Raw genomic sequence first — 15188 nt, 5'->3', positions numbered from 1 at the left:
CAAATGCCCCATTTTGCATGAAGTTTTTTCCTGATTCTATACTCATGCCCAATTCCCATGATGCCTCACTTATAACTCTCTACTGGCACTCATAATCTTCTGCCTTTGAAAAATCTTACTGGACTTATATTCCCTACAAGACTGTAAGATCTATGATTTAGTAATTAGGTTGTATTCATCTTGGTCTCCATCACATTGTCGAACACATAGTACATACTACTTCATAAATGCTTTTGGTAGCTGATTTAGAAAGCTTAGAAAGAATAGATAAGTAACACCAGGTTGAAAGTATCAGATTTATATTTGTAGTCAGCCACACTGGAAATACTGGAGTCAGTGTTTTTAAAAGTCTGAGCTTTGGGGCGCCTGGGTGGCTCAGTGGGTTAAGCTGCTGCCTTCGGCTCAGGTCATGATCTCAGGGTCCTGGGATCGAGTCCCGCATCGGGCTCTCTGCTCAGCGGGGAGCCTGCTTCCTTCTCTCTCTCTCTCTCTCTCTCTGCCAGCCTCTCTACCTACCTGTGATCTCTCTCTGTCAAATGAATAAATAAAATCTTTAAAAAAAAAAAGTCTGAGCTTTGTCCTGATATTATCACTGTAATATTGCAATACCAACTTTGTTTTGGTTAGTATTAGCCTGGCATATCTTTTCCTATGTTTTTAATTTTAATCCTTGGTCATTTTGTTTTAGATATTTCTCTGGTGAGTAGTATATAGTTGGATTTTGCTTTTTACCCAAACTTATAGTCTCTGTATTTTAATAAGTGAGTTTTAAAAAAATATATATATATCTGATTAATTTTTGCCATCTTATTATGTCTTTTCCATGAATTATTTTTCTTTTCCTGCTTTCTATTGTGTTAGGGAAGTTTTTTCTTTTCTTTGTTTCTTTCTTTTTTTTAAGATTTTATTTATTTTGAGAGAGAGAGAGCGAGCAGGGGGAAGGGCAGAGGCTGAGGGAGAGAATCTCAGGCAGACTTCTCAAAGAGAGCAGAGACTGAGGCGGGGCTTGAACTCAAGACCCTGAGATCATGACCTGAGCTGAAATCAAGAGTCAGACGTCAACTGACTGAGCTACCCAGGTGCCCCAGTTATTTTCCTTTTTAATTATCCCCCCGACCATTAGATTGGAAGCTATGACAGAATCTTAACTTCTTAGAATTCCTCTTACAATTTCAACATACATATTTAGCTACACAGTTTTCCTTTTTTAATAGAAGTATAGTTGACATACAACTATAGTTTCAGATGTACAGCACAGTGATTTCAACAATTCTCTACTTAACACATTGCTCATCACAGTAAGTGTAGTCCCTATCTGTCACCATCAGAGTTATTACAGTATTATTGACCATATTCCTTACAGGGTACTTTTCATCCCTGTGACTTACTTTATGACTGGAAGATAGCACCTCTTAATCCCCTTCACCTGTTTTGCCCATCCCCACGCCCTCCTCTCTGGCAACCATCAGTTTGTTCTCTGTATTTATGAGTCTGTTTCTGGTCTATGTCACGAGCACACTATGAAGATGCACACATGAGTTATGACTTTCCACACTGCCAGCTTTATTCAGTCATTAAAGCAAGGCTAGCATAATTATAAAGCAGGTTCAGGATTCCAAATTCAATGTCATTTCACCACATGATTAACTTGGCTTCGTACATGGCACCCAGAGCAAAACACAAGACCTAAGTCACACAAAGAACAAGATAACATGGTGGATAGTAAGAGAACAAAGTCAGTCTGTGGGTGCGCAGTTGAGATAAGGCCTCAGTCCAGCCGGGGTCAGCTCTTGGAACTTACTGCTTATTCTGTTCAAACAATGGAGGATCTCAGTTCTGTTCAGAGATCAATCAGGTAGAGCCTTCAGCAGTGGTTGCCTTTTTTAAGTGCTCGGACATTGAGGGGTCAGTGTCTGGAGAGTCTACAGTTTGCTGCAAACTCCCTTTTTAAAGGAATTTAATCCATCTTGAGACCCTTCAGACCTCCTGTGCTTCTCCTAGTTACCAGCTCTGGGGTGTTTTCAGCTGGGCCGATCTCAGTGATATCTGATAGCTTCAGAACCCTTAAATGCTTGCATCATTGCTTGACATGAGTGACTCCATCTTACTCTTAACAGTGCATGTGTGTTTGTTCATTTGTTTTATTTTTTAGATTCCACATTTAATTGAAACCATATGGTATTTGTTTTTCTCTGAGTTACTTAGCATAGTACCCTATAGGTTCATCCTTGTTGTCAGAAATTTCTGACAAGAGTTACTTCTTTTTTATGGCCGAGTAATATTCCATTGTATACGTATACCATACCTTCTTTACCCATTCATCTATTGTTGGACACTTAGGTTGCTTCCATATCTTGGTTACTGTAAATAATGCTACGATAAACATGGATGCATACATCCTTTCAAGCGAGTAGCTACACACTTTTTAGAATGTCAAGTCATTCATTATTTTTATTACTGTCCAAAGCAAGACAAGAACCAAAGCACACTCTAAATAATCTATGAGCACTTTTCTCTTCTGATATTATTTTCTAGATTTTGACTTCTATCTTTTAAATTAGGAACTTTAAAAAATATGGTAAAATGCTTATAATACTATTTTAGCCATCATATTTATCCTTTTAAGTACTGGCAGTATACAATTCAGTGGCTTAAATACATTCACAAAACAGTTAACCATTACTATTATCTATTCACAGAACTTTATCATTAACCCCAACAAAAAAAGTAATGTCTTCTTCCACCTTCCTCCCAGACTTCGGTAACTTCTATTCTACCCTCTGTTTCTATGCATTTGTCTATTCTAGGTACCTCTTATAAGTGGAGCTGTATAAAATTTGCCCTTGTGTGTCTGGCTTCTTTCTCTTTTTTTTTTTTTTTATGATTTTATTTATTTATTTGAGAGAGAGAGAGAAAGCATAAGTTGGGGGGAGAAACAGAGGCAGAGAAAGAAGCAGGCTCCCTGCTGAGCAGGGAGCCTGATGTGGGGCTCAATCCCAGGACCCTGAGATCATGACCTGAGCCAAAGGCAGATGTTTAAACAACTGAGCCATCCAAGTGCCCCTTTTTTCTACTTTTTTCTTTTTTTAAAAGATTTTATTCATTTATTGGACACAGAGAGAGAGATCACAAGTAGGCAGAGAGGAAGGCAGAGGGGGAGGGAGAAGCAGGCTCCTTGCTGGGCACAGAGCCCGATGTGGGCCTTGATCCCAGGACCCTGAGATCATGACCTGAGCTGAAGGCAGAGGCTTTAACCCACTGAGCCACCCAGGCGCCCCACCTTTTTTCTTTTTTTCAAAAAGATTTCATTTACTTATTTATTTTAGGGAGAAAGAGAGAGAGAGCATGCACCCACAAGCAGAGGAAGGGCCAGGGAAGGAGGAAGAGGGAGAAAATCTCAAGCAAACTCCACACTGAGTACAGAGCCCCACATGGGGCTTGATCCTACAACCCTGAGACCATGAACTGAGCTGAAACTAAGAGTGGAAACCCAACCACCTGAGCCACCCAGGTGCCCCTGGCTTATTTCACTAAGTTTTTGTTGGGCTTATATCAAATTTCATTCCTTTTTAAGGATGAATAATATGTCATTGTACGTATATGCCACATTTGTTTATTCATTTATCTGCTGATGAACACATGGGTTGTTTCTACCTCTTGGCTATTATGACTAATGCTTCTATGAACATTGGTGCACAAATTTCTCTTCTTCAAACATCCTGCTTTCAATTCTTCTGGGTATATACCCAGAAGTGGAACTGCTATGTCATATAGTAATTGTATATTTAAACTTCTGAGAAAACACCAAACTATTCCCCAGTGGCTGCCTGTTTTATCTTCTCGTAGCAGTGCACAAGAGATCTAATCCTCACCAGTGTTTTTTCTATTTTCTTATTTTTTTAAAATAGCCATGGTAGTAGGTGTGAAGTGGTATCTCATTGTGGTTTTGATTTGTATGTCACCAATGAGTAATGATGCGCTGATCATATTTTCATGTACTTATTGACATGTGTATATTTTCTTTGGAAAAATGTCTATTTAAGGCTCTTGCCCATTTACTAATAACTTTTTTGTTGTTGAGTTGTAGCAGTTCATTATATATTCCAGCTGTGAATCCCTTATCAGATATATAACTTGAAAATATCTTCTCTCATTCTGCAGGTTGTCTTCTTGCCTTGATACTATAGTCTGATGCACAAAAAGCTCTTAATTTTGATGAAGTCCATTTTATCGATTTTTTTCTTTTGTCCTTGTACTTGTGCTCTGATAACCATAAAATCACTGTCAATTATAATGCTATAAAGACATTTGGTTTGTTTCTTCTCAGAGTTTTATACTTTTGGCTCTTAAATGTAGATCTTTGATCCATTTTGAGTTAATTTTAATTTTTAATTTTTTAAGATTTATTTATTTATTTTAGAGCAAGTGAACAGGGTAAGGAGCGGGGGGGGGGGGAATTCCTCAAGCATACTCTTTGCTGAGTGTGGAGCTTGACACAGGGCTTGATCCCAGGACCCTGAGACCTTGACCTGAGCCCAAATCAAGAGCTGACCGCTTAACCAACTGAGCCATCCAGGCACTCTGAGGTAACTTTTATATAAGATATAAGATATGGGTTAACTCCCTTCTTCTGCATGTGAATAGCTAGTTTCCCCAGCAACACTTGCTGGAAAGACTTGTTGAATAGTAGTCCTTTCCCGAGTGAAGAGCACCCGTGTTGAAAATCAATTGACTATACATACAAGGGTTTGTTTCTGGGTTCTCTAATCTATTCCAATAGTCTATATGTCTGCCTTTATGCCAATATATACTGTTTTCAGTACTGTAGTTTCATATTAAGTTTCAAAGTTAGGAAGTTTGAGGGATGCCGGGATGGCTCTGTCGATTAAACATCTGTCTTGGGCTCAGGTTATGATCCCAGGGTCCTGGGATCGAGTCCTGAATCTGGCCCCTTGCTCAGAGGGAAGCCTGCTTCTCCCTCAGCCTGATGCTCTCCCTGCTCACTCTCTGACAAATAAATAAATAAAATCTTAAAACAAAACAAACCCAAAAGTAAAGCATCGTAAAATTTCCACAGTGAAACATATATTTACATTAAGAAGATTTAAAAAAAAAAAAAGATTAAATAAAGACCAAATATAGCCTCATAAACAAGTCCAGGTCAAGTTTGCTCCCAAACGAGTTTTCAGAAAGCTCAGCAAAAACAACTTCAGGTTTTCTATGCTTTTTGTGATTTCAAATTATGAATTTCTGAATATTCACAGACCTGCTGTTTTCACAAAAGCCTGTGGGTGGTAAATGCTCTCAGTTTTCATTTTCTTGAAAATATCTTTATTTGCCCTCTGGAGTAATGGTTTAACCAGGTGGGAAATCTGGGTTGTCATTTATCTTCTCTCAGCACTTCAAAGATACTATTCCAGTGTCATCTGGCATCTATCACTGCTGTCGAGAGGCCATCAGTCAAACTCCTGCCATTCCTCGTGGAGTTAATCATTCTTACCATTCATATAAGCTATTTTCTTTATCATCAATGTTCTGTGGATTTTACAATGTGTCTGTCATGTAGGTATATTTTTATTTAGCTTGCGCAACACTTTAATCTGACTTATGCCTTTCGTCTCAGAGAGCATCTTTTCAAATATTCCTTCACTACCATCCCCTGTATCCTTTCCTTTTCCATTAGATGTACACTGTAGCCTCTCGGTGTATTTTCTGGGTCCTTTCATAATTTTCATCTTTTATCTTTGTGTTGTACTTAGTATTATCTTCCAAATGATGAATTCTTTATTCTTTTATGTCTGGTCTAAAGTTTAATCTGTCGAATTTTTAAAAAAAAAATTTATTTATTTATTTGACAAGGAGAGAGAGCACAAGTAGGGGAAGCAACAGGCAGAGGCAGAGGGAGAAGCAGGCTCCCGGCTGAGCCTGGAGTCTGATGCAGGGCTCAATCCCAGGACCCTCAGCACCATCCCACTCTCAGCACTATTATTTAACACAGTAATGGAGAACACATAGTAACAGAGAATCAGAGAACACAACGAAATAAAAGGCATCTAAATTGGCAAAGAAGTCAAACTTCCACTATTTGCAGATGACATGATACTCTATATGGAAAATCCAAAAGATCCCACCAAGAAATTGCTGGAACTGATACATGAATTTGCTGAAGTGGCAGGATACAAAATCAACATACAGAAATCTATTGCATTTCTACATACAAGTAATAAAGCAGCAGAAAGAGAAATCAAGGAATCAATCCTATTTACAACTGCACCAAAACCCATAAGATACTTAGGAATAAACCTAACCGAAGAAGTAAAAGATCTGTACTCTGAAAAGTATAAAGCATGGATGAAAGAAATTGAAGAGGACATAAAGAAGTGGAAAAACAGGGGCGCCTGGGTGGCTCAGTGGTTAAGCCGCTGCCTTCGGCTCGGGTCATGATCTCAGGGTCCTGGGATCGAGCCCCACATTGGGCTCTCTGCTCAGCAGGGAGCCTGCTTCCTCCTCTCTCTCTGCCTGCCTCTCTGCCTGCTTGTGATATCTCTCTGTCAAATAAATAAATAAAATCTTAAAAAAAAAAAAAAAGAAGTGGAAAAACATTCTATGCTCATGGAATAGAAGAACAAATATTGGGTTCATAAAAAGATTTTATCTATTTATTAGAGAAAGAGGAGGGGAAGGAGCAGATGGGGAAGGAGAAAGAAGGGGAAAGAATTGCAAGCAGATCTGTGCTGAGTGCAGAGCCCAGCGTAGGAGCAGAACCCACCACCCTGAGATCATGACCTGAGTCCAAACCAAGAGTCAGTCTCTTAACTGACTGAGCCACCAGGCGCCCCTGGAAGAACAAATATTGTTAAAATGTCTATAGTACCCAAAGCAATCTATACATTTAATGTAATCCCTATCAAAATACCAATAGCATTTTTCACAGAGCTAAAACAAACAAATCCTAAAATTTGTATGGAACCACAAAAGATCCTGTATAGCTAAAGCAATCTTGAAAAAGAAAAGCAGGGGTGCCTGGGGTGCTCAGTGGTTACGCATCTGCCTTGGCTCAGGTCATGATCCTGGCTTTCTGGGATGGAGCCCCATGTCTGGGTCCCTGCACAGTGGGGAACCTGCTTATCCCTCTCCATCTCCCCCTGCTTGAGTTCCCTTTCTTGCTCCCACTCTCTGTCAAATAAACAAATAAATAAAATCTGTAAGAAAAAAAGAAAAGAAAAGAATAAAGAAAGCAAAGCTGGAAGCGTTACAATTCTGGACTTCGAGTTATATGACAAACCTGTAGTGATCAATTCAGTATGGTACTGGCACAAAAATAGATAGCTCAGTGGAGCAGAATAGAAAACCTAGAAATGAACCCACAATTCTGGTCAATTAATCTTTGGCAAAGCAGGGAAGATTAACCAATGGAAAAAGGCAGCCTCTTCAACAAATTGTGTTGGGAAACTGGACAGCAACATGCAGAAGAATGAAATCGGACCACTTTCTTACACCACACACAAAAATAAATTCAAAGTGGATTAAAGACCTAAATGTGAGACAGGAAACATTAAAATCCTAGAGGAGAACACAGGTAGCAACCTCTGATGTCAGCCGTAACAATTTCTTACTAGATATGGTACTTGAGGCAAGGGAAACAAAAGCAATAATAAACAACTGGGACTTCGTCAAAATAAAAGACTTCTGCACAGCAAGGGAAACAATCAACCAAACTAAAGGCAGCCTACAGAATGGGAGGAGATATTTGCAAATGATGTATCTGATAAAGGATTAGTGTCCAAAACATATAAAGAACTTATACAACTCAACACCCAAAACACAAATAATTCAGTTGTTCTCTTTTTTTAATGATGACCATTCCTTTTATTATGTCCCTGAGGATCTTAAACTTTATTTCAAATTCAACTAAAATATTTAGTCATATTTTCTCTGGAGAAAATTTCTATTTCAATTGTTGGCTCTTTCTTAGCATTAGTTGTTCTCACATATTTTGGAATTTCAGCGTGTAGACTCCCCTTAAGTGAGAGGTTATCACTGTCTCCAGTTACTCAATCCCTTACTCTCTACTGGGGACAGATCCTAGTCTAGGATCAGATCGGATATTGGGTGAGTTAATGCTCCATTCCTAATGATATTGGGGATATCACAGAGACTGTCACTGAACCTTGAGTAGCTCAGACTACTCATCCTGGGTTGTAGGGTTGCTTCTTTTCAGAGACCCATGTTTTATATAAGCCATTTTCCAGGTAGCAGTCATAATTAAAAAAAAAAAAAAAAATCTCCTGCCTTTTACTATTCCTTAAGAAATGAACTCTCAGTTTCCTGTGCTTGCTTCTGAACCCAGAACACAAGAGGCCTGTGGTTTTAGCCCCATTAGCATTGTGGTTTGTTTGGTTTCTCGCCCATGGATGAATTTACACTGATTTTATAAAATGGCTATGTTCTTTACATTTTCTCTTCAGAAAATTTTATGTATTACCATGTGTCTGTAATGGATAAGAAAGCCAAATCATAAGCACTGCTAACCATTATGACCAGAAATCCAAAACAAATTTTCTACCTGCATAAAAATGCATGTTCTTGCTTTTTCATTGTATTTAACTGAACTAAAAAGTTTTTTAATAGGTATCAATCTTACCTCTAAAATCAAACAAAAGTGTTCCTAAAACATTTTAAAGGTCAAACAGATGTATACTATAATGTTTACCTCAAACAGATTTCTCCAAGACCAGTATTCAAATTTCATTGAGTAAGTTCTTCCATTCTTTAAGTTGTTTGGTTTTTTCCTCTTGAGATTTCAGTTGTTTTGTATTTCTACATTATTTCAAATTTACAGAAAACTTCAAGAATAGCACAGGATTCAGGATTCCTGAATACCCTTCACCTAGATTATTCAAATGTGAGTATTTTGTTACATTTGATCTCACTCAAACTTCTCTAATCTCTCTCTCACACACACATATATATTTACTATTTTTCAGAACTGTTAAAAGAGTAAGTTGTAGACATGATACTCCTTTTCCCCTAAATACAGCATATATTTACTAAAAAATAAGGAATTCTCTTATACGACCAAGGCATAGTGATCAAAATCAGAAAATTAAAATTGATACAATATTGTTATCTAATTTACAGGCCTTATTTAAAAAAAAATTTTTTTTTTGAGAGAGAGAGAGCACATGCAGATGGGGGAGGGGTGGGGGGGAGGTGCACGCAGCCAATCCTGGGACACTGAGATCATAAGATCATAACTTGAACCAAAACAAGAGTCCGTTACTTAATTGAATGAGCCACATAAGCATCCCTAATCTTTAGGCCTTATGAAGAGTATTTCTAACCCTGTTAAAGTATTTATTTAAAACTGAGAAAAATTGACCTGATTTTTCTTGAAAAACAAGAATAAAAAGAAGATGACTCCTAGAACCACTGTTATTTATTTACTTAGTAGGTAAGTATATAGGCTCTATGCCCAATGTGAAGCTTGAGCTCATAGCCCTGAAATCCAGAGTCCCAGGCTCTACCAACTGAGCCAGCCAGGTGCCCCAAACTGACTTCTACGTCGTTTTGACATGTCCACACAATTCTTTGATCACTTCCTTACTTTTTTGTTTAAATCTTTTTAATTTTTATTTTATTATTATTATTTTTTTATAAACATATATTTTTATCCCCAGGGGTACAGGTCTTTGAATCGCCAGGTTTACACACTTCACAGCACTTACCATAGCACATACCCTCCCCAATGTCCATAACCACACCCCCCTTCTCCCAACCCCCACCCCAAGCAACCCTCAGTTTGTTTTGTGAGATTAAGAGTCACTTATGGTTTGTCTTCCTCCCAATCCCATCTTGTTTCATTTATTTGCATTTGAAAAATATGTTCCAGGCTCATCTTGTTCTTTCCCACTCAATCCTACAGCCAGCCATTTCTCCAAGAAGACCAAGTTGCTTTTATTAGAGGACTGTTTTTTTTTTAAAGATTTTATTTATTTATTTGACAGAGAGAGAGACAGCAAGAGCAGGAACACAAGCAGGGGGAGTGGGAGAAGGGAAAGCAGACTTCCTGCCGAGCAGGGAGCCCAATGCAGGGCTTGATCCAATGACCCTGGGATCGGGAGGACCCAAGCCAAAGGCAGATGCCTAATGACTGAGTCACCCAGGCACCCCAGTTAGAGGACTGTTTAAAAACTTAGGTGAATGCTAGATGTGCTCCAAATGTGTCATTGCTTCTAGGCTCTCCCAGAGTCAGGGTGAAGACAAAGGAAGATTTATGTATACACACTCTGCATGTGTGCATACACACACATACACACACCTAGATTCATTTCTATACATCTAGATATCTACATATATTAAAATCCATGAGAACATTGGTTCAATTCCAGTGTTACACAGGGTACATTCTAGTCTTTCCCCTTTTTACATCTGAAACTTCCTAATTCTCTAGTTGATGCGATTGGGGAGTCAGTGTTTAACAAGTACAGTTTCAGTTTGAGAAGATGAGGAAGTTCTGGATAGATGATGGAGATAGATGCAGAAAAGTGTTAGCGTACTTGATGCCACAGAACTGTACGCTTAAAAATAATTGAAATGGTTATTTTGTTGTGTATATTTTACCATAATAAATTTACCAGAAATAAATGAAGATATTGGTGTCAAACACCTCATATGTATATTTATAGGATTGTCTGAAGAATGAGTGGTTGGAAAGTATAACTAAAATATTTTATTAGAATGATTCTGAAGTAAGAATGACTACGGCTTTGCTACTGGAAGAATGGACCAAAGACAGCAGCAGTGGCATCACTTAGAAGCCTGTTAGAAACCAGAATCTCGGCCCCATCTCAGACCTACTAAAACTGATTCGGCATTTTAACAAGACTCCATGTGGTTCACACGCACGTTGAAATTCAAGCAGCACTCCTCTGGGACTGATTCTGCCACTTACTACTTTTGTGACTTTGGGCCAGGTACTTAACCATTATGTGCCTCAGTTATTTTATCTACAAGACTGTAACAGGAATGAAAGTTGCCAAAGATGATTATATGTGATGATAATGCATGTTGTATAATGCCTGGCACATTCAAGGACTATCAGCTATTATTATTACTTTGCCCAGTAGAAATCTGTGATGGTTGATTTCAGGGGCTTTTCTAAAAATAGGAGACATAGGAAGTCGGTATTTTCCAGAGATGGTGCTTGGCTTTAGGAGATTATGGGGAAAAGGATACATGGGAGATAATACTTTGGGCCAAGTATGAAGAAGACCCAATAGCGTAGAGTGAAGGTGTCACATTCAGTCACAACGGGGTAATGTTCTTCTTGTTAAGGTATGGTAGGACCAGACAAAGGTTATTTACAAAATATAAATGGAATGGAAGCAGCTTTTGATGAGACAATGCCCTATTTTTAAGATATTTTGAAACCCAAGTGGTCAGTTTTTCACATGTCTGAAATCCTGCGTGAGACAGAACCTTTCAGCTGAAATAGCACTTATATTTGACTTACATGGTCCAGGACCAGACAGGCTGGGGGAGGGAGGTGGCCGAGTGTGAAGTTCCGACTAGGTGGGGAGATGAAAGGACAGCTACACAGGCCTCGAGAGTTGCCAGCACTTGGGCCATGGCTCTCTGAAGATGCTGCTGAGTTCCTAACCTAATTTCTCTGGCAGGAGATCTTTCCTTGTCCCGGAAAAGACTTCTGGAGACAGAGAGGATTAAAAAAAAGAATATTGTTAAGAAGCGAGGTTGCTGGGCTTGCACTTCACTAGCCGGAATCCCTTTATCTTTCTCGAGAGCCCCCCAGATCTCTTTTATTCTAGGTCAGTAATTTAACACTCTCAACTCTCAATTCAAAGCCTGTAATGACCTTGCTGTGCTGAATTATTAGCCCAGGATATAGAAAGAGAGAGAGAGAGGGAGGGAAAAAGAAAAAAAAAAAAAAACCCTAAAAACAACAGAGGCCTTTTGATCAGAGCACGAAACTGCAGTTCGCTGTAACTCAAGCTGCCCATTCTTATATGGCAAGAATTAAGGACTCCCCCTGCCAGGCAGGACCCTATTAAAAGACAATAGCTGTTTGAAAAGGGTAAGCAAGTTGATATGGATATAATAGGCCACATATGGGGGCCCCTTTCTACTCTGAAATAAAGCTCCTTCTTAAGAGTTGTGAGCTGGGAAATCCAGCATTCAGTAAGGCAGGAGGAGGAGGTACAATAGAAGAGCGTGAGTGGGTAGCCATGCAGAAATGCTTGAAGGTGCTTCGGGAAAAAGGGAGGAGGGCTTTGGGAAGCCCGCAGAGATGAGCATCGATCACTGAGGAGAGAGGCTTTCAGAATGGCCAGGTGCTCTTTGGTCCCCAAGAGGTTTTTAGGCCAGTGATGACAAAGATTTGGCTGGAACCAAAATAGTGGTTAGTTTCTCTAATGGGTTAACAACAATGACAGCAAAACAAGCAGGAACATAGTAAGCTCTTGCCAGAAATGATGCAGCTGGCAAAAAGTAATCCTTTCTGCCTTGTTTTATACAATCTAACATGTCAACATCCTAAACTGATGAATACCATCTAGTGCCACTACATGTTCTTATTACCTTTAGGATGGGATTTAAAAAAAAAAAAAAAAATGGCTCTGTAGAACAGAGACAGTGGACCCCAAAGAAACTGCCTCTTGCCTACAAATGATACCCCTTCTCAGATACAGAGAGGTAACCACAGGACACAGGACTTCTTACTCTATTAGCTAATCTATGTTTGCTTATCTATCACCTAAACAATCTGCTCATTAACAGATGATGCTTTTGGAGGATCCTAATCCACAAAAGAATTTCCCAAACACTGTTTTAACCACTTCTAAGATCTTGTTAGTATGTTACAAAACAAGGAATGATTTAAAGTGACTCGAAGTATTTAAACACATTAATCTAGTTATCTCTAACTGAATTCTGAATTCCCAAATCCCTAAGCAAAAATATCAGAGATATTTTTCTTTCTTCTACCACCCTTTGCTAACTGCCAAATGAACAGCTCTCCAGTTCCCATCCACTGCAATTAATGGGCTAGCTTGATGGAATTTACAGCTAAAGAAAAAACACAAGGGATCTCTCTCTAACACTCTTGTTCCACTGAATGGTCAACAGGGCACTAAACTGATCTTTAGCAAATTAAAGGGGTTTGCTGATTAAAGAGAAGGTCTGGATTCCTAGGAAAAGAAATCTTGCATCACCACTCAGCTTCAGACCCCAAAAGAAACATACTATTTTTACAAAAGTCATTAGAGATAATTGTTTCCATAAAATATTGCAATTTTAAATGACTGTCCAGAATGTAGACTCCTTCATTTAAGAAGGAGTCATCATATAGGAAAGGAAGGATGAACAGTGGAGAGCACCAAACACTAAGCTGATTCCCCAACTCATGTCTTAGCATATGGTAACCATATTTTCGGAAGTCCACACTGGGACACACAGTCTAAAAAGTTTTTATCTGATGTGTGGGCCACTTACAGGTATAAGAAAGAGCTTAAAGATTCTCTATATATCAGTGTAACGATTGGGTAGGTATGTTTAGATGCCACATCGATTGATAAATATTAAATGTCAATTATGTTACAGATCTTAAAGGATATACAGCCGATATAATCTGAAAAATAAAAATTATGCAGAACAGCATGTGTGGTATGATACAATTTATATAAAACTATGTATCTATGGGTATATATGTATGTAGACAAGAGGTTTGAAAGAACAGAGAAAATGGAGGGAAAAATATTGGAGAAAATTTCTTGGAATGGAAAGGCATGAGTCCTCAGATTAAAAGTCTAGCACAATGAATGAATATATGTGCACACCAAGGCACACACCATGGGCACATGGCAAGGTCACTTTGTAGAAGATCATGTAGGATAGGAGATATTGGGTACAGCTATCTTTGGGAAATAGAATCACCCACAGTTGCCCTCCGGCCATAACAATTTATATTCCTTACAAATGCAAAATACACTCCCCACCGAAACACCCAAAGTCTAATTCCATTTTAGCATCAACATAAACTCTAGATCTTGACATAAATCAATTCCAGGTAGAGATGAAGTGCCTCCAGTGCAATTTCTTGGGTACAGCTCCTGTATAATTCCTCATTCTAAACGCCTGTAAACTAAAGAGAGAAGTTATATGCTCCTACACACCCAGTATGTACAAGGGTAATACAGTGATAGGATAACCACAATAAACTTCCAACCAAAAAGAGGGAGAATGAGAGGCAATATAGCAACTGTTGGTCCGTTGCAATTCTGAAATCCACCCACCCACATGTCTCATTTCCATGATTTGAGCCTAGTACCTCTCCCTGATAATGACTTCCCATGACTTTTGACTCTGTACTCTGGGCTTTCGGTTTCATTCTTCTGAATCATACTTATATTTTCATAAATCATAGTCTCAGTTTGCAGCTGAATAGCTTTCTCAGCTTGCTTCTTGCCCATAGAAGTCTAGGGGCCACTTTTAATTTTACATTATTTATGTCTTCTTTAGCCCAAGTTAGTGGGGCCTCCACAGATATAATTCTCTTAAAAATGATGTTGAGGGAGAGGGTGGTTGGGTTATGGACACTGGGGAGGGTATGTGCTACGGTGAGTGCTGTGAAGTGTGTAAGCCTGACGATTCACAGACCTGTACCCCTGGAGCTAATAATAAATTATATGTTTACCAAAAAACCACCAAAAACCAAAACAAAAAACTAGGGGGAAAGGATGCTGAGGTTTTTCTATTAACTTTATTGGGGTTTACTCCATTGGACAGAAGATTTACCCACAAACCTCTTTGAGACTGGCACTTCCCGATCTGGGTTCCCTATGAGCCTGCTGCTCTTAGATCCTTAGGCCTCTAGTACATCTGAAAGAATGTATGGGTGGGGGGAAAAAAAGAAGAAGAAGAAGGTGAAGTCCATAAGGCTCCACCCAGCAATCTTGCTGAGATTTTTTTTTTTTTTTTTTTTTTTATCAGAGAGAGAGAGGGGGAGAGAGCGAACACAGGCAGACAGAATGGCAGGCAGAGGCAGAGGGAGAAGCAGGCTCCCTGCTGAGCAAGGAGCCCGATGTGGGACTCTATCCCAGGATGCTGGGATCATGACCTGAGCCGAAGGCAGCTGCTTAACCAACTGAGCCACCCAGGCGTCCCCTTGCTGA

The 15188-nt window shown here is 39.1% G+C and overlaps 1 protein-coding gene across 4 annotated transcripts in view; it reads right to left on the bottom strand.

The window, feature by feature from the left end:
- Window positions 1-15188, bottom strand: part of LOC132008232 (centriolar satellite-associated tubulin polyglutamylase complex regulator 1) — a 187921-nt gene that overhangs the window by 108086 nt on the left and 64647 nt on the right. For 2 of the 4 annotated variants that reach the window (XM_059386726.1, XM_059386729.1), the window contains exon 2: window positions 11516-11707. The exons of the other annotated variants lie outside the window; for them this stretch is intronic. In XM_059386726.1, the coding sequence (XP_059242709.1) occupies window positions 11516-11707 (192 nt within the window). The remainder of the gene's footprint in view (window positions 1-11515; window positions 11708-15188) is intronic. 4 annotated transcript variants of the gene reach the window in all.

The sequence above is a fragment of the Mustela nigripes genome, unplaced genomic scaffold (genome assembly GCF_022355385.1).
Source record: "Mustela nigripes isolate SB6536 unplaced genomic scaffold, MUSNIG.SB6536 HiC_scaffold_76, whole genome shotgun sequence".
NCBI classification, from domain to species: domain Eukaryota; kingdom Metazoa; phylum Chordata; class Mammalia; order Carnivora; family Mustelidae; genus Mustela; species Mustela nigripes.
The sequence above is the reverse complement of the archived record's forward strand: the minus strand, read 5'-3'. Positions and strand labels throughout refer to the sequence as shown.